The sequence below is a fragment of the Taudactylus pleione genome, unplaced genomic scaffold (genome assembly GCF_031769625.1).
Source record: "Taudactylus pleione unplaced genomic scaffold, aTauple2 ptg001043l, whole genome shotgun sequence".
Lineage (NCBI taxonomy): Eukaryota > Metazoa > Chordata > Amphibia > Anura > Myobatrachidae > Taudactylus > Taudactylus pleione.
Genome location: NW_028285444.1, coordinates 551,818 through 570,939, shown reverse-complemented (window position 1 = coordinate 570,939; position 19,122 = coordinate 551,818). Strand labels below are relative to the sequence as shown.

Here is a 19,122-nt window from a genome sequence, read left to right as displayed (position 1 = left end):
CTCCTCACTCACTGTCTCTCCTCTGTGTCACCCCTGTCTGTCTGCCCCTCACCTATATATTGTACCCTCTCATGCTAACCCACCGCTCTATGGGCCTGATTCAGAGCCGCTCGTAAGCGGCCGCTCGTTCGTTCCGAGCGATGCCTGCACAACTGCGCATGCATACGGATCGTAATACACATGCGCGAACCAGTCAGTGTGGCCGAAAATCGTTTGTTCGCTAAATAGCGAATGCCTGCTATTTTGAGTGACAGGAGGAGGCGTATGTGGGTGGTAATGGGGGAAGGTGCTTGAAAACGGGGAGTGGAGATCCGAACGCAGGCGTGCTTAAAGGTCAAAACGGGCATAATTAATACAGCAGCGTCATTGACCCCGTCACTGGGTTATTTTAGAGTCAGAACTGCTCGCAAGATTGCGGTAGGAAAAAACAACCACAAGAATTGCGAGCAGTTCATACGCTGGTCGATGTACTCGATTAACCTAATAAATAGCGGACATGACATAGGATGCGAGCGGCCAGGGGGGGTAGTTTTCCAAAAAACGACCGCATGTTTTGTTCGCTCGTTCAGACCTAGAGGCGTGAACAGACCGCAAAGAGCGAACGGTTCATTTGAATAGCCACCCCTTTTTCCTGAACGAGCGAGCGCAAATAGCGTCCGGCTCTGAATCAGGCCCTATGCTCCTCACTCACTGTCTCTCCCCTCTGTGTCACCACTGTCTGTCTGCCCCTCCCCTATACAGTGTAAGCTCTCATCCTAACCCACCGCTCTATGCTCCTCACTCACTGTCTCCCCGTGTCACCCCGCCTGTCTGCCCCTCCCCTATATAGTGTAACCTCTCATCCTAACCCATCGCTCTATGCTCCTCACTCACTATCTCTCCCCTCTGTGTCACCACTGTCTGTCTGCCCCTCTCCTATATAGTGTACCCTCTCATGCTAACCCACCGCTCTATGCTCCTCACTCACTATCTCTCCCCTCTGTGTCACCACTGTCTGTCTGCCCCTCCCCTATACAGTGTACCCTCTCATGCTAACCCACCGCTCTATGCTCCTCACTCACTATCTCTCCCCTCTGTGTCACCACTGTCTGTCTGCCCCTCCACTATACAGTGTAAGCTCTCATCCTAACCCACCGCTCTATGCTCCTCACTCACTGTCTCCCCTCTGTGTCACCCCTGTCTGTCTGCCCCTCCCCTATAGAGTGTAACCTCTCATCCTAACCCACCGCTCTATGCTCCTCACTCACTGTCTCTCCCCTCTGTGTCACCCCTGTCTGTCTGCCCCTCCCCTATAGTGTGTAACCTCTCATCCTAACCCACCGCTCTATGCTCCTCACTCACTGTCTCTCCCCTCTGTGTCACCCCTGCCTGTCTGCCCCTCCCCTACAGTGTGTAACCTCTCATCCTAACCCACCGATCTATGCTCCTTACTCACTGTCTCTCCCCTCTGTGTCACCCGTCTGTCTGCCCCTCCCCTATAGAGTGTAACCTTTCATCCTAACCCACCGCTCTATGCTCCTCCCTCACTGTCTATCCCCTCTGTGTCACCCCTGCCTGTCTGCCCCTCCCCTATAGTGTGTAACCTCTCATCCTAACCCACCACTCTATGCTCCTCCCTCACTGTCTCTCCCCTCTGTCGCCCCTGTCTGTGTGCCCCTCCCCTATAGAGTGTAGGCTCTCATCCTAATCCACCGCTCTCTGTTCCTCACTCACTGTCTCTCTTCTCTGTGTTATCCCTGTCTGCCAGCCCTCCCCTTTAGACTGTAAGATCCCATGAGCAGGGTCCTTTTCCCTCACGTGCTGTTCCATCCAGCGAAGTTATGGCACCCGGTGGATATCACGCCACAACAACAGCGCTGCCCGGAGCATCCTCAGGATGCTCCAGGGAGCTGTTATGGCTGCAGTCTGTTGTTGTTGGGAACTTCTTTTTTGAGAGGGGTCCCCACCTCCCCAGGGATCCCCGGCCTGGACTGACTAGCGGTCAAGTATACCCAGTGAAAGGGTACCACCACTGTGGCATTACACCCCTGCTAGAGAGAGTCCGGTGCTGGTTATACAAAATACGGGGGACCCCTACATCATTTGTCCCCTGTATTTTCATAACCAGGACCGGCTCACAAAGCCCAGTGCTGGTTGTGCAAAATACGGGGGACATGTACATCTTATGTCCCCTGTATTTTTACAACCAGGACTGGCTCAGAAAAGCCTGGTGCTGGTTGTGCTTTTAGGGGGGATCCCACGTTATTTTTTAAAAATAAAATGTAACACTTTGCCACGTTGTTACACACAGACGCATGCACTGATCTGTGTAATTCACGTCTGCCTCATGCTTAAATCGCCAGCATGAAGCAGGTCTGTTATTTTGGGGATTTTATGTTCAATTTGGAGTTCGATTTCAAATCGAATATTTGTAAATCAGGGGTTTCTATGTTGGTCTAGGTAAAAGTACCAATGTTTTGCCGATATTCGATTTTGAGTGGGATTTGACTGGGATTTGGTTTTAAATACAATTTTCATTTGATTTTGCCTTTAGTAAATCTCCAAATGGAAAATCACACAAAAAATTAAAGCCAAACTTTGATAAATATATGACTTAAACGCAATCTCAGACAGATGTACAAATGTCGCACATCAAATTGATCAGTTCAATCTAGCAGAGTAGTTTTGTCACTAATAGTTGTTTCATTTATGCGAACAAAAAGAACATTTTCATCGGGAAAGACACTCGGCGCTCCCACGTTGCCCTGGGAGCCGGTGCGCCGAGAGGGTTTGTTTGACGTGACTTCACTAACAGCGTATGAGGAGACATATGTAATATGTTGACAAATATATATATAAAGAACATATCATGTACAGAATCTCCTGTCAAAAAAAAAATATCTATTAAATCTGTGGTTACAGCCTCACTGGGGAGGAATAAGAGTAAGTTATACTTAGTTTTTATTTTTAAACATTCCATTTTCTATCGTGTTATTATTATTTTAGGGTTTTAATATTTTGTTTAGTTTATTTGACAGTATCAGTGAAAGCCGACCGACTCCAGCTTCTCCGCGGAGACACAGAAATAATACAAATATAATTTTTTATGAAGTGTAACACATTGACGGCACCGGTATCTGGAGCCTGATTGTTGCCGCCTTTGGGCCTCAGCGCATCATAAAAGCACATAACAGAATCCAGACGTAAGCTCTTGTCCACATACAGAGAAAGTCATTAAGAGAAGCTCAATTTCCAAAGGTCTAGTGAAAGAATTGAAACGGGCTGGGATAAGATGCTCACAATCCCATAACGCCAGGCGGATACCGCCCTTATAACTACCCAGCTTACATTACACCATGACTGTACGCACGCCGCTTTCCATCTGATGTTCGGGAAAGTCCAATGAATGAGGTGTCAGATATTTCACTCAAACGCTGCGACGAGTCCTGTAACCACTGCACCTCCTGCGCTATATGGAGCCATACACTCACGGCACTTATTTCCAGTGATGTGCGGTGAAGTCAATAGCTGGGGAGGCTCACATGGAGATGGGTCTGAGTGCTGGGGCCCTGTCTCACCCCCTACTCACTGTAAATCTCCCCTCACTACACTAAGCTTCAGTGTCCATTGATTTTCTTACCTGCATCACTGTGTCTTCTCTTGCTGCTGCTGACTCAGCTCCGATCTTTGAACACTGCAGTGCACTGCCTGGTCACATGACACATCCAAGGTGCCCATCAGTGCCCATACTCAGAGGCATGCCTCTATTAGCTCTCTTTCTGTGCAGCTTACTGCCTCTGGTGTGGCCCCACCCCAGCTCTGCAAGCAGTGTCTGACTATATAGAAGCGAGGCTGAGCTGTTGCTGCCTCATCTCTCGTTTCCCTGCAGCCCCAGTGAGCTCCACAAAGCTGGTGAGTGTTAACTATAAAAATGATTACAATAAACAAAGAAGATGTATATAAGTTATAAATATCCTCTTTTTATTATTCTAATGATTTTTATATCAAATCTCTGGAGTATGACAGGGGAGGCTCTGCCTCTCCTGACTGCACGTCCCTGCTTATTACAGGAACAGAGACATAGATATACAAAATGCAGGTTGCTCAATAAATTTATAGGCACACAGAGAAGTAGATAGAGAAGTATCCGCTCAGGAAGATATAAGGGTGCAGAATATAAGGGTGCAGATTCAGAGTCAGGTGCAGCAGCTGCGTCCTTGGTCCCAGTAATGTGTGCATCTTTATGCTAATGCTGCTACAAAGCCCTTCCCTGCTGTGCCCGTGCGTCCTGATGTGCAAGGACTGGGAAGCCCAATGTCAGCATCTGCGTCTGTAGATACAACCACTTTCAACAAAACGACCGCAACGCTCCCATATGACGCAACATTTCTGTGCGTCTTTAAAGCCACCCCCCTGTTACCTTCCAGTCACCGTCCAGGAATGCCTCTTGTGTTTCTGATACGGAGCGTCCAAATCCTTACTGAGACTCTGTGCGCACAAAATAGGAACGCATGCGCACTGCGATTCAGGCGCAAGTGAAAAACATTGTTCCCCTGCATTCCACATCAGCGCCGCATCCAGCTGAGAGTCAGACCCAAGGTGCTCAGTCATTGCCCGGAGGGATGGAATACGCTATAACAGAGATAACATGGAATAGCAACACCTGTGTGTAAGTGACTGTATAAAAACATCAGCAATTGGTGGGGGGGGGGGGGTTGGCCTATTTATTAAAAAAAAGTGAAAAAAATTATGATTTTCTGATGCAGTGATCAGAGTGGGAGCTAGGCTTTCGGTAACCCTGTTACTCTACCTATATGAGCGCCATATAATACATAGAGCATCACAGTGACCGCCATACAATACAGAAAGCATCAGTCACCTCCATATAACACAGGAGTGTGACCGTTCTACAATACAGAGAGTATGTGTTACCCTTCCACAAAAAGTACAGTATCAGCTACCTCAGCATATACTGTAGTAACAACCCTGTTCAATGTAATTGATATAATTAACCCATTAACAATAATTACATACAAAATTCCCATTTTTAAGTAACCCCAACATCATAAAATAATTCCATTTATGTACATTAACCCCCTAATTACCAAGTATTGCTAACGCTTTGCTATATGTCCAGCCCTGATTCACATCCATGTCAGCATTTATTAGCGCAGTAATGTGAATACTTACCTGCTGGACCGCTCTTCCGATATAGGACTGTCCTGAGGAAGAGGTCACTTCTGGGTCTATGAACTAAAACTTCTAATGTGCATACGAGGACTGAAGATGAATCCTTTGGATAGTGCCAGCTATGGATGGCGGTGCCTATCGTGCAGGAGCTCCGGAAATGTCTGCTCTCCATGGCTTGCTGCGTGATTCTATGGGGGCGGCTGTGTTGCAGGACCGCAGCAGATGCCCCCGATCCTAGTCTTATGACAAACCTTTTAATTAACCCCATTCAAGCAGTAACCCCTTACCCCCATATTCTTACTATAACCTGCCATAATCTATACCCTGTTACCCCATTGCCCTAACTGGCCTGTTGTAGATCTCTTCTGTCACTTTCCTGCTGCAGCCACTAGGATCCGGACGCATCATGCAGCAGCCGCCTGTCAGACGGGTCCCGCAGAGGCTGCTGCTGTCAGTAAGGGGGTGGGGCCAGGCAGCAGCCGCCTGTCAAACAGGTCCCACAGAGGCTGCTGCTGTCAGTAAGGGGGTGGGGCCATGCAGCAGCCGCCTGTCAGACGGGTCCCGCAGAGGCTGCTGCTGTCAGTAAGGGGGTGGGGCCATGCAGCAGCCGCCTGTCAAATGGATCCCACAGAGGCTGCTGCTGTCAGTAAGGGGATGGGGCCATGCAGAGACTGGGGGGCCGTACAGCCTCCGGCTCCCCTGCTGGTGCCAGAGGTGCTGAGAGGAGGAGGGAAGTGGCTACTAATTACCCAGGCTCGGGCTTGTTGGGGGGGTCCTTCCCCCTTTCTCCATCCCAGAAGGGGCTGCGGTGGGTCCGGGAAGCCTGCTGCCGCTGGTCGGGGATATGCACATGTGGGACCCATCTTGCGGGACAATAATTTAAAAAAAATGAAATCTGTAACTTAACATTAAACTACGTACAATGGTTTTGGAGGGTTGTCATTTTAAATGTGTGCTGGACGTTCCCCTTTTGATTGTAGTTTTGTTGTTTTAGCTGATGATAGGCAAGTTTGGCAGAGCTATAGGTTTAAGGTGACTTTCAGTAACTGCTCCTATTCCATCCCCCCCCCTCCCTCCATTTGTCACATTTTGTTGCTGTAAGTCGCGGTGTAGAACAGAAGTGGGTGCACTTTCCTGGCATGGAGGATACGTTATATCCGGCACAGGAAATGCTTACACCACCAGGGGTAAATTTACTAAGATGGGAGTTCTATTAAGAAGTGATGTTGCCCATAGCAACCAATCGGATTCTACTTCTCATTTATCCAGCACCTTCTAGAAGATAATACCTGGAATCTGATCGGTTGCTATGGGCAACATCACTTCTTAATAGAACTCCCATCTTAGTAATTTACCCCTTAAAATAAAAATGTAAAACTCCGATTCATTATTTGTCAATCTAATTTGACAAACTCTGAAGCGACCAGCACCGGCTTTGTGTCATTATTCTCCATTGTTAGGTTACAGTTTGTTGGTTGGTTTTAAAGGTTTTCACTGAAAGCATAACACAAATAAATCCCGTTAGTGAGTTTATAAAGCGTTTCCCGTTCTTCATCTTTTATCGCCATCAGATCCAAGGAAACAACCTGGCAGCGCAAACACCCATCATCGTTACTTTCAGGGTACAGTAGGTGGCTCCCTGAAGCCGACACCTCATGGCAAAGACACGTGTAGCAGGGCCTGGGATCTAACACTGCTCTCCTCTGATTACAGATCCTGCTTTGCTTTCTAGTAAATGGATGGAAGTAGAGGATCAGGAGATTTGTAACATTGTAGCAGTACTGGAAACTATAACAATATACAGACTAGAGAACAGTGATGACAGGAGAGTGAAACATGAAGCACTGATTGTATCTAAAGAGACAACAGGAACATAAACATACCGTATGCACTGTGTCAGAGGGGTTTCCATCTGGGGCTTCCTACTGTACCTGTGCTGGTCAGGAGTTTGTCTTTCAAATGTTTTGGATCTAAACAGAACCCTTTAATTTTGTAACATTTTTGCCAACTTCATTTTTTTACATATATTTATATAATTAGTTACACACACCACAGGACAGCCTCCTCACCACAGGGCAGCCTCCACACCACAGGACAGCCTCCACACCACAGGACAGCCTCCACACCACAGGACAGCCTCCTCACTACAGGGCTGCCTCCTCACCACAGGGCTGCCTCCACACCACAGGACAGCCTCCTCACTACAGGGCAGCATCCTCACCACAGGACAGCCTCTTCACTACAGGACAGCCTCCACACCACGGGGCAGCCTCCTCACCACGGGGCTGCCTCCTCACCACAGGGCAGCCTCCTCACCACAGGGCAGCCTCCTCACTACAGGGCAGCCTCCTCACCACAGGGCAGCCTCCACACCACAGGGCAGCCTCCTCACTACAGGGCAGCATCCTCAACACAGGACAGCCTCTTCACTACAGGACAGCCTCCACACCACAGAGCAGCCTCCTCACTACAGGGCAGCCTCCTTACCACAGGACAGCCTCCTCACTACAGGGCAGCCTCCACACCACAAGGTAGCCTCTTCACCACAGGACAGTCTCCTCACTACAGGGCAACCTCCACACCACAGGGTAGCCTCCACACCACAGGGCAGCTTCCACACCACAGCAGGGCCATCTCTTCCATTGGGCTTGTTAGGCAGTTGCCCAAGGGCCCGAAGCTTCAAGGGGCCCACCAACCTGCCCCCCTGCAGCCACAGCCAGTAGTTAAATTTTTATTTTTAAAAGCACTCTCAACCCTCCCCACCCCCCCCCCTGTTGACGAGCGACCATTCCCGTGCCCAGGGCCCACACTGCTGTTAAGACAGCCCTGCACCACAGGGCAACCTCCACACCACAGGGCAACCTCCACACCACAGGACAGCCTCCTCACCACAGGTCAGCTTCCACACCACAGGACAACCTCCTCACCACAGGGCAACCTCTTCACCACAGGACAGCCTTCTCACCACAGGGCAACCTCCTCACCACAGGGCAACCTCCTCACCACAGGGCAGCTCCACACCACAGGGCAGCCTCCACACCACAGGGCAGCCTCCTCACCACAGGGCAGCCTCCACACCACAGGGCAGCCTCCTCACCACAGGGCATCCTCCTCACCACAGGGCATCCTCCACACCACAGGGCAGCCTCCTCACCACATGACAACCTCCACAACACAGAACAGCCTCCACACCACACAGCAGCCTCCCCACAATTTAGTGGCTTTGATGTACACATGACCCAAAAAAACAACAAAAAAAAGGTATATAAATATGTGGTATTCCTTTCCTGCTCTATGTGCAGCCGCCTCCTTGCAGCGCCAATGCATATTACTGTGGTATATAGCGGCCTCTGCTTATCTCTTACTTTGGTCTCTATTCAGCAATGAATTATTTAACGATTGTTTGAAACAATCATTTCCACACATTTTAAGTATTTCCGCTATTCAGCAAAGGGTTAATGGAGAAGACTGTCGTCGCACTGTAAGAGCTGCTGTAGTCATCGCTCTCTCCCGTGCTTTAATGGTTTTTGCTATTCAGCAAAGCAAAAGTCGTTAAACTCCCTCCATAAATCTCCACTTTATATATATCACCATCTCAGAATGGCGTTATATGAAGAAAATCCTTCATTATCTTAAACTGCAGGGACAGAAGGACATTTTCCCATCAGTCCCTGCAGGATTTCTCCGTCCCAGTCTCCTTCCCTGCAGTTTGGCGACCGCCCGACAGGTGTTTGTCCAGCTCCAGTCACCCAAACGTGTCTAATTTGTTTGAAATGTGTACTTAGGCTCTATATTACTCTGCATACATTTACGTGTTAACGCAACCGCTGTCCCTGCGCAGTTTATTGCTGAATAGCAGGGGGAAAAAAATTTTGGAAAATATTGTGTCAATGTTGCCGAAAATATTCAGGACTACGACCCCACTAACGCTGAATAGTCCCCTTTGAACAACTTGCTTTGTATGAAATGTAAATGCTTTTGGCTCTTTGCTGGGAGACCATAAAATACTATGAAATCAGAGACCGTTTCCAGCTTTCTGCACAAACATCTCCAATAAACATTCAGGTGGAAAGCATGAAATCACGCAGTATAATTCTGTTACTCTCATCTCACTGGCTCCCCGTCCTGCGTACTGAAGCCTGGTCTCCTTTGTTAGACAGCCCTTAGTAAAGGCATGTACAGTATTATCCCCAAACACACAGGGAGGTTGGTAAATCAAATAAAAACAAGACCACATTTTTCACATCAGATAAGATACAGTATATAAACTATAAAATGACCTGATAATCAGGGTGCAATGGAGCTAAGCTGTAATCACAGCCATGTTTAAAAGAAGACGTACATTTGTTTGTTTGTTGGCGAATATCTTCCACAGCTCTCACGGTAAAGCTGCCAAATCTTACATAATTATTTAGTATCGAAAAAGTAAGCTACAGTGTCAGACCACATCGCCACATTGCCACAACGCCACAACGCGACAAATCTTATATATAAAATTCATTGGTCTATGTGTTTGTCTGGTTATGCATTCAAACACCCCTGCACCAATTGGGATGAGCCCAATGTGAGGTGGTCCAGTTGGATCCTGGCCAGGTTTTAGGGGGGTTAGGGTACCGATCGGACCTCCCATTGGTGTACGCTGGGCAGAACTTTGACCCGGGGAGCCTGTTCTGAGCCTTCCCCTAGATGGATTTGAATGAAAACTTCACAGAGGGGTGGCGATAGGTCTGGGATGCCTAACGGAGTGGTTGGGGTCCCAGTTGGACCTCACGGCACAGTGCACCAAGCAGAACTTTTACCCATGTAGGTTGTTCTGGCCCTTACACTGGATGGATTTGGACAACATCACATATCTTAAAAGAAATATAATGTGATGTACAATTTGTTACAGTTAAATAATATCTTAATATCTGTTCATTCAAGGTTAAGTCATTGGGCCTGATTCATTACGGATCTCTATTGCGATCGCAACTGCGATGACACACGCAGTCTCACTGTGAAAATATGCTAATGATCGCAATTGCAATGTCGTCGCATCCAAACATAAGGACGCCCACTTTACCAAACACATATCTGTAATAGTCTGCAAAACCCTCGGTAACGTAGTACAATCGCAGCCTCACGCACACTTGGAGTAAGGTCAGACCTTACTCAGGAAATGCTAACCTCGTCGCACGCTATGGGAGCTCTAGCTGCGTATGGCATTACAGTGGCTAATTTATGCACGCCCCTGTAACGGCGTTAAAACGTACTGGCACGACTATGTTTCTCTGCCCTCCCCCCGTCACCTCCCCACAAAATGGTTACTTCCTGTCAATCACTCTGCGATGGGTCTGCGTAGCCACTGCTGGGCCAATCGCAGTGAAGTCTTCGTGCTTGGTTATGAATCAGGCCCATTATATTCAGCCCATTTTCTAGATAAATGAATAGCATCAGTAACTTTTTGATCCAATTTGTTTTTTCAGTTACTGTAACTTTTGCTGTATTCACAGATATACTAAACATTCTTAAAAACAAAACTTTTTACAAAATAATCAACCACTTATTCACATTCTTGCAAGTAAATTATTTTGACAGTTACATCCAACTCATCGTGCGCATGCGCGAGACCCGGATAGCGACGGGCAAGCCGTCACTCCGGGTCTCATACCAAAGGGGGCGTGCTGTCGATGTTGAGTGACAGCACGCCCCCTTTGGTGGGCGGCCCGGGGCTGTGGCTGGCCAGACGGAGGCGTTCCCCTGATTATATGACTTGCATCTAGCACCAGGATGAAGAATTATCGTCTTTCATTAATATGACGCCAGCCAGTGCTGGAAGCGCCGTACAGGGGAAAATACATTGACTTGCGGAAACAGTTTAATGTAAAAAGGTTCAAATGTACTGTACAGATATTTATGGGGGCAAATGTAGATTTTCTTTCCTTTTATGTTTGGGCCCGGCTGCCTTATATAAGCAGAAGTAAAATGACGCTATCCCACACACTGGACCTCATTCAGAGTCGGTCGAAGCGGCCGCACGGTCGTACGGGAAAAGGGGCCGGATATTGAAATGATTCCCTCGCAAGTTGCATCCCTAAGTTCGGATCGGTAGCTGGCCGACCAAGGGGAGGAAGCGGTCGGAATTAAAAAAAAATACGCCCCCTTCTCGTACGCATGGCACATCATCTCCGGGCATATAAGAATTAATCGAGACCATCGGGAACCATCGAAACTGGTCGTAGAGCTTAAGGTTGACCATACCCTCTCTTAAGCTCTACGATCATGTCAGTGTAAAAACCTCCCATGTCACATGTGCCATGACGCTACTTTGTTAATTATGCACTTCCATAAACCGTATGCACTCCCACAAAACGCTGTTCGCATAATTAGGCACGCCTGCGTTCGGATCTCAACTCTCCCATTTTCAAGCACCTTCCCCTGTTACCACCCACAAACGCCTCCATCTGTCACTCAAACTACCGACCTGGCTGTGTTCAAGGAGAGAGAAATTTCTGATCGTAGCGGCTAGTTTGCGCACGCGCATTGCGAACTTTACGCATGCGCAGTATAGCGAACATCGGTGGCGTACTACCGTGCGGCCGCAATGACCGACTCTGAATGAGGTCCACAGTCCTTATTTCTGTTGCTTAATATATGACATTTCAGTTCAGGAGCGTGAGACCTAGCGCCGATATGATATAGTATCATCCCATTATCTATCTCTCTGTTACTCCTGACCTATGTTCTCATATGTTACCGTTACTCCACCTTATCTGTATGTTTAACCTGATGACCTGCTGAATTGTCTCTTTTTCAGGGTATGTACATCAAATCCACATATGACGGCCTCCATGTCATCACGGGAACGACGGAAAACGTAAGTATAGGGAAAACTTTCGCTATTTAATGCTTTGTGTCCTAATTTATTTATTAAAGATACAAGAGGTTCCAGAATTTGGTTATACAGATTCTTGTCCTGTTGGTTCTGTGCCTGCACAGATAGTAATATCATTTTACTGATATTTTATAATAAAAAAGTGCAGACTGTAGTTATTGTTCACCCTCTGTATCCCAGAGATTTAGGGAAAAGGGGAATCACTCAGTGCTGTATCTCCCACACAGGCACCCTAGGATCCTGCCTCCGGCTGCACTTCAGGGGAAAACTTACCTTATAATATGATTCACTTATGTTTCTTTCCAATTTCTGGTTTTGCTGTTGTAGCAATCCCCCAATTTCACAGCACAAATGATGGCGGAGGGGTGCTGACTACAGGGGGTAGAGAATCAGGTTTTGTGCTATGAGTGTGCACTTTACAAATATTTTCCAAAAGGCTGTGGCCTTACCAGGGGCGTAACTTTATACCAGGAGCCCGAAGGCAAGATAGTTGGTGCCCCCCCCCATCCGCTCACATTCACTGCCAACACCCAGTCTCAGCAGCACTCACTCACACTTCTCCTAAACCACATTCACTTCCAACAATCCAGCAGCACCCAGACACACACTTCCCCTCCATATTCACGGCCACACTCCCCCTCCAACACCCCAGCAGCACCCTTACAAACACTCTCCCCCTGCATTCACTACCAACAGCACACAGACACACACTCTCCCTTCCACATTCACTGCCAACACCCCAACAGCACCCTTACAAACTCTCTCCCCTGCAATCATTTTCAACACCCCAGCAGCACACTTACAAACACTCTCTCCCTACATAACTGCCAACACCCCAGCAGCACCCACACACACACCCCACTGATTTCACTAACACCCCATCAGCGACCAGATATACTCTCTACATTACAACTAACACCCCAGCAGCACCCTTACACACACTCTCTCCCTGCATTCACTGCCAACATCCCAGCAGCACCCAGACCCACACCCCACTGCATTCACTAACAACCCATTAGCACCCAGATACACCCCCCTGCAGTCACTGCCAACACCCCAGCAGCACCCAGACACACCCTCCCCCCCCCCCACGTACTTCACAACTCAAACCTTAGCAGCACTGAGACAAACCTTCCCTCCTGCATTAACTTCCAATGCTCCAGCAGTACTGAGACACACACACTACCACCTACATTATCTGATAATACCCCAGCAGCACCCAGACACATACCCTACCCCCTGCATTCACCGCCAACAACCCGGCAGCACTCAGACACACACCCTTCCCTAATGCATTCAGTACTATCAACCTAGCAGCACCCAGACACATAGCCTCCATTCCTGGAATTCACTTCCAACACCCCAGCAGCACTCAGACACATACCCTCCCCCAATGCATTTACTGATAACAACCTAGAAGCACCCAGATACACAGCCCCCCCTGCATTCACTGCCAACTCCCCAGCAGCACCCAGACACACACTCCCCCCTTGCATTCACTGCCAACTCCCCAGCAGCACCCAGACACACACTCCCCCCTTGCATTCACTGCCAACTCCCCAGCAGCACCCAGACACACACTCCCCCCTTGCATTCACTGCCAACTCCCCAGCAGCACCCAGACACACACTCCCCCCTTGCATCAACTACTAACAACATAGCAGCACTCAGACGTACACTCTCTCCCGCAATGAACTGCCAACACCCCAGCACATAAACAATACATGTTGCTGATAAAAGGAATAAAAGGAAGCAGGTCCTGCGTGTCTGATGGGGAACAACCAACAAAGGAGGAGGGACCAAGGACTCCAGCCTCTGCTGGAGATCCATCCCTATGGTGGGGGCCTTGGAGAGAGAGGACTGTGGCACATGCCCCCTGGGCTCCCTGCTTATTCCAGCTCTGGGGCACATAAGAACCTGGAGCAATGGAGGAGGTCAGGGTGCCCCCTTCAGCGATGGCACCCCTGGCACCCCTTGCTTCCAATATCTCCTGTATCTCTGCTCTGGGGCCTTATGTGTGTATGTTGAGTAGCCAGTACCTCCAGGAGTCCAGCTACGTTCAGCTGAAAACACAACAGTATATCTACATGAAAAGCTTCCACTAGATAACAGGGGATACAGTATATTTACTAAACTGAGAGTTTTTAGAAGTGGAGATGTTGCCCACAGCAACCAATCAGATTCTACCTAACATTTAACTGGCACCTTCTAGAAGGTAATAGCTACAATGTGATTGGTTGCTATGGGAACATCTTCACTTCCAAAAACTCTCACTTTGGTAAATTTAACCCCAGGGGCCAGATGTACTAAGCTCTGAAAGTGATAAACTGGAGAGTGATAAACCACCAGCCAATCAGCTCCCAACTGTCATTTTTCAAATACAGCCTTTAACATGACAGTTGGGAGCAGAGTGGCTGGTGGTTTATCACTCTCCAGTTTATCACTATTCAGAGCTTAGTACATCCTGGAGTTTACTATACCCAACAGAGAATAGTGTCTGGGCGGTGTTAGGTTTTTCTATAAAATGTAACAAAATATTATACAACCACCCCTGATCCATTATTTGCCACTTTATATATCTAATGGGGTCGTTCTTTCCTGCACTAATTCAACTGGAAATGATAAGCAAGAAACGCGAACAATCAGAAGCGCAATGATTTAGCCGCAGCTGTAATAAGTGCAGCAGCCGGTGGGGTCGTTGTGCAGAGACGACCAGTCGCAGGCAGATATCGCTGCTGGCGCCATCATCACTATACTCATTACGTATACACCAAGCGTCTGGTACCTGCAAAGGTTATTCCTCAGAAACGTAAATGGGGATGCGCCAAAGTCGCATGAATTGTCATCTCCAGGGGTTGTGCTGCATTCACACGTATACGTCCATGCGCTATTCACCTTGGGATTGCGCTTTTCAGCTATTCAGCTGCCTCTTCTAGTGATAAGTTGTCTATCACCTGTCTACTTGTGAGCTCAGCCATCTACAATCCCTATGGGAGCCACAATGTAACGAGTGACGAGAGCACATTTCTTTGTAGCTAGGGCTATTTCTAACTCTATCTTGTTTGCACAGTTGGGGGCTCTATGGTGCAGCCGATACATGTTACCCCCTGTCTGCTGCTTCCACCAGTGCTGATTAGTGTCCATAGCTGAGGCTGCTCTGGAACCTTCATGGGTACTAGATACAAACATTACGAGATGATTTTCAGATAACTTACAGTTCGCACAGCAGAACTGTCACCAGGAGCAGCTTCATATCCAGAATGATCAACAATGATATCATCATCACCCTCATCACTATCAGCGGGGAAAAATAACGCCGGCTATCAGCCTTTGTATTGTCGTCTCCTGACTGCAACTTGATGTATCAAGGATGTAGTGCGCCCACAGCGCATAAAACTGTCAATTGTCATTATTTTTAGCCACCCAAGTGTTTGTCACTTGGCGCACAGGCGGGGGGATTAAATTGTCCTGTTTTGTCCAAATTTAGTTTAAATAATCATGAAACAATGGGGGGTGATTCAATTCAGTGCACTATTGAATAGTGCTGGGAAGGAGTTCCTCCACAGTTGCGAGGAGAACTAAGCTAGTGCTACGATGCTGTATTCAGGCTTAGCACGTGCGCTAACAGCATCGCGGCTGGCACTTAAGTTGGAGAATGCAGGTTACTACGGCTATACACCCTGCTTGAGGCGCGCCGGTAACATGCATCTCCTGACTTAAGTGCACAGCGCGTTGGGGACAATTGAATAATTCAGGGAACTCCAACCCGGCACTATTTAACATCGCCTTGAATTGCTCCCATTAAACTTTAGGCCAAGACCCTGAAAACCCCCGACGATTATCATGAAGTACCAAACCACCCCAAAGCCGATGAATTGGGGTTTGATATGTTCATCTCTCATTCTTAATATACACCAACCTGATTGGCTGATAACTAGGATACAGGACGTTGTAATATCTTTCCTATGCTGGGAGGTGTCAGTATTGTCTGCTTATCATCCTCATTAATAATGTGGCGTCGGCGTGACCTATCATTTCTATTCCACTATTTTTTCCTCATTTGTGTTAGCTGGAACACGGAGCTCATGAGTGAGCTACAACCTGCTCCCTCCGCGGACGACGCAGCAGCAAATGAGAGTCTGTATGACTCTCATTGGCTGGCTGCTATTATCTGCCGCTGGCGGCTGTTTGTTTGTAAACTGTGTAGGGCAGACCGCTCTCACTGCGGTCTGCCCTACACTTGTGGGGCCGAGGGTCTTGTCCACCCCTTGGTTACTGGTGGCACTGCTGGCGGCGCTCCCCCTTTGGTCGGCGCCCCTGGCGAGTGCCATCCTGGCCAATGGGTAGATACGCCCCTGAGCTCCTTGGCGTAAAGGGGGAGAGGGTTGGATCGCCGGGTCGAGTGACCCAGCAATCCAACCCAGGTAACTTGCCTGGTTTTACACGGAAATAACCTGTGAAGCCCTGCAGTGTGAACGGCGCGCTCCGGGTCACAATGACCTGGAACGCGCCACATGCTGGCCGATTAGTCCGGCTTCAGTGGCACTTGGAGATGACGTTATATCCAAGCATCCACTTCAACGCCGGAAAAGCCGGGTCAATGCAGACCCGGCTCCGGTGTGAACGGCGCCAACTCAGGAATATCCTGGGTCGGCACTGGGGAAATTCCAGGTCTGATCCGGGTTGGAACTCTGGGCCTGATTCAGAGCCGGACGCTCTGACAGAGCCCTCTCTTTTTTAGAGCGGCCTCCTGGACGCTCGCATAGCTGTGGGTGACCACCCACAGCTATAGCGAGCGGCCAAAAAGATGGTCGCGATGGTCAAGACCATTGTGACCATCGGGCTTACGACGAGACCCTTGTGGTAGGGTCTCATTGCGCAAGCCCTGGAGTGCTTTTGGCTCTATCAGAGCCGAAAGCACTCCCACTGACATCACTAGTGATGTCAGTGGGGCTGGCCCCAGACGGTAGGCATTCCCATGGGAACGCCTCCGTCTGGCCAGCCACGCCCCCGGCATGCTGTCACTCACCATCAACAGCACGCCCCCTTTGTAGCGAGACCCATAGCGTCGGCTTGCCGTCGCTATCCGGGTCTCGCGCATGCGCATGACGGAGCCGGCTGCCTCGTGCGCATGCGCACTTGGCCAACATCTACCCGCTTGCGAGCGCTCAGCGCTTGCGAGCGGGTCTGAATCAGGCCCTCTGTTCCAACTCTGGATCAGACCCGAAATTTTGGTGTAAAAGCGGAATTGTTCACTATTGGCTATACTATATAAATATACGCTAAATATGTCACTGTCCATCTGGTATGATGGAGGTCTTTCCCTTCACCCAAAATTTTAAACTCACAGTACTTCCCTTCCCTTCCTTTACACTCCTAATGAGCCAAAAAAACAGGACAAGGGACAATAAAGTAATTAAACTTTTGTGCTGTCATGCAGGTGATAAAACAAGTTGTGGGAGAAGCCTTGGAGAGAGATAAAGTGCCAACCAAGCAGCTCCTAACTGTCACCTTACAGGCTGTATTTGATAAATGACAGGAGCTGATTGATTGGTACTTTATCTCTCTGCTCCTTATCTCTATCCAAGGCTCAGTTCATCTCCCCCAGGGAATTCTCCAATAATTAAGATGGCCCATCCAATCAATTCCATTCTTTTCCTGCAGACTTTGTGGTACTTCCACGGTTCCCGGTCACATCACGTGATCCGTAGGCTCATTCTGTATGTCGCACATAGCTCTACATGTAGGAAATACAATAATAATTGGAATATTACTAACTCATTGTTCTTGATTATAAATACCTAATGACCTTGCCACCAAATTGTTTTATATTTACCCTGCAAGCTGCGTTAGACCCCACAAGCCCCCCGCTGTAGTCTGCCCTACATTACAATAAAGACACTTCATTAAATCTCCCTGATTATACTTTGCAGAGGGTAACTTAAAACGCTGTACCCAAAAGTTATTACAATTTGCCGCTCTATGAATTTCAATTATAACACAGCCTCAGGGGGATTATATGAATAAAAATGCAGCACACTTACAATGAAAGCGTTGGAGTTCGGTCTGTAAACATTCAGGAATTGTATTTATGTATAAAAACATTATTCTGAAGTTTCAGCGGCTGGGATTTATTTTTACTTTGGGTGTTTGTTGAGTGTAATGTTATTAAGCTGTTTCTTTGAAGAATCTGGGTATTGATAAATACAAGGCACTTTATATTTTCCAATTATACTTGCCAATTATGTATTAACCCCACACTGTTACAGTTGCCAGAATGTATTAATCATTTCCAGGCACACTTTACTAGTGAGCTGCTGCATGGAAACAAGTAATAAATACACACAGTGGAAATGGCTATAAATATACAGAATAAGCAATATTGGGCTTGATTAAGAGGTGCACGCAAATCCCGTCGCAGCTGCAATCCAGTATGCAGCAGTTGTGTTTAAATCTGCATATGTCGCAATCGCCGTAATTTGTATTGAGATACCCACTAGAGGCGTCTCAAGTTCAGCCGCTTTCGTACACGGATGCACCATCGATGTTGTGTCGCTCAGAGTGACAGTCGGAAGTAAGTCACCGGAGCCTTAACCACTGCGTATGAATTCGCAGGCACAGACACGCCGTCTATCTGTCAATCCAAGTCCTCAGTGTGACCACCGTCATTAATGAAACTTTTCTCGCGTGCAGTGCGACTCATATGCCTGCACAGTATAAAACAAAGACAAATGCAGGAAAGTGCAGTATAATATACTATGCAGTGCAGAGGGGTCAGGGTCTCTATAACACCTGTACTGACATATAACACCTATCCTAACATATAGCACCTATCCTAACATATAACACCTGTACTAACATGTAACACCTATCCTACATATAACACCTATCCTAACATATAACACCTGTACTAACATGTAACACCTATACTAACATATAACACCTATCCTACATATAACACCTGTACTAACATGTAACACCTGTACTAACATGTAACACCTATCCTAACATATAACACCTATCCTAACATATAACACCTGTACTAACATGTAACACCTATACTAACATATAACACCTAT

General features: G+C 47.9%; 1 protein-coding gene across 1 annotated transcript in view; it reads left to right on the top strand.

Moving 5' to 3' along the window:
- Positions 1–19,122, top strand: part of LOC148453994 (connector enhancer of kinase suppressor of ras 2-like) — a 970,642-nt gene that overhangs the window by 563,585 nt on the left and 387,935 nt on the right. The window contains exon 7 of the mRNA XM_088461402.1: positions 11,966–12,025. Coding sequence (XP_088317528.1) covers positions 11,966–12,025 — 60 coding nt within the window. The remainder of the gene's footprint in view (positions 1–11,965; positions 12,026–19,122) is intronic.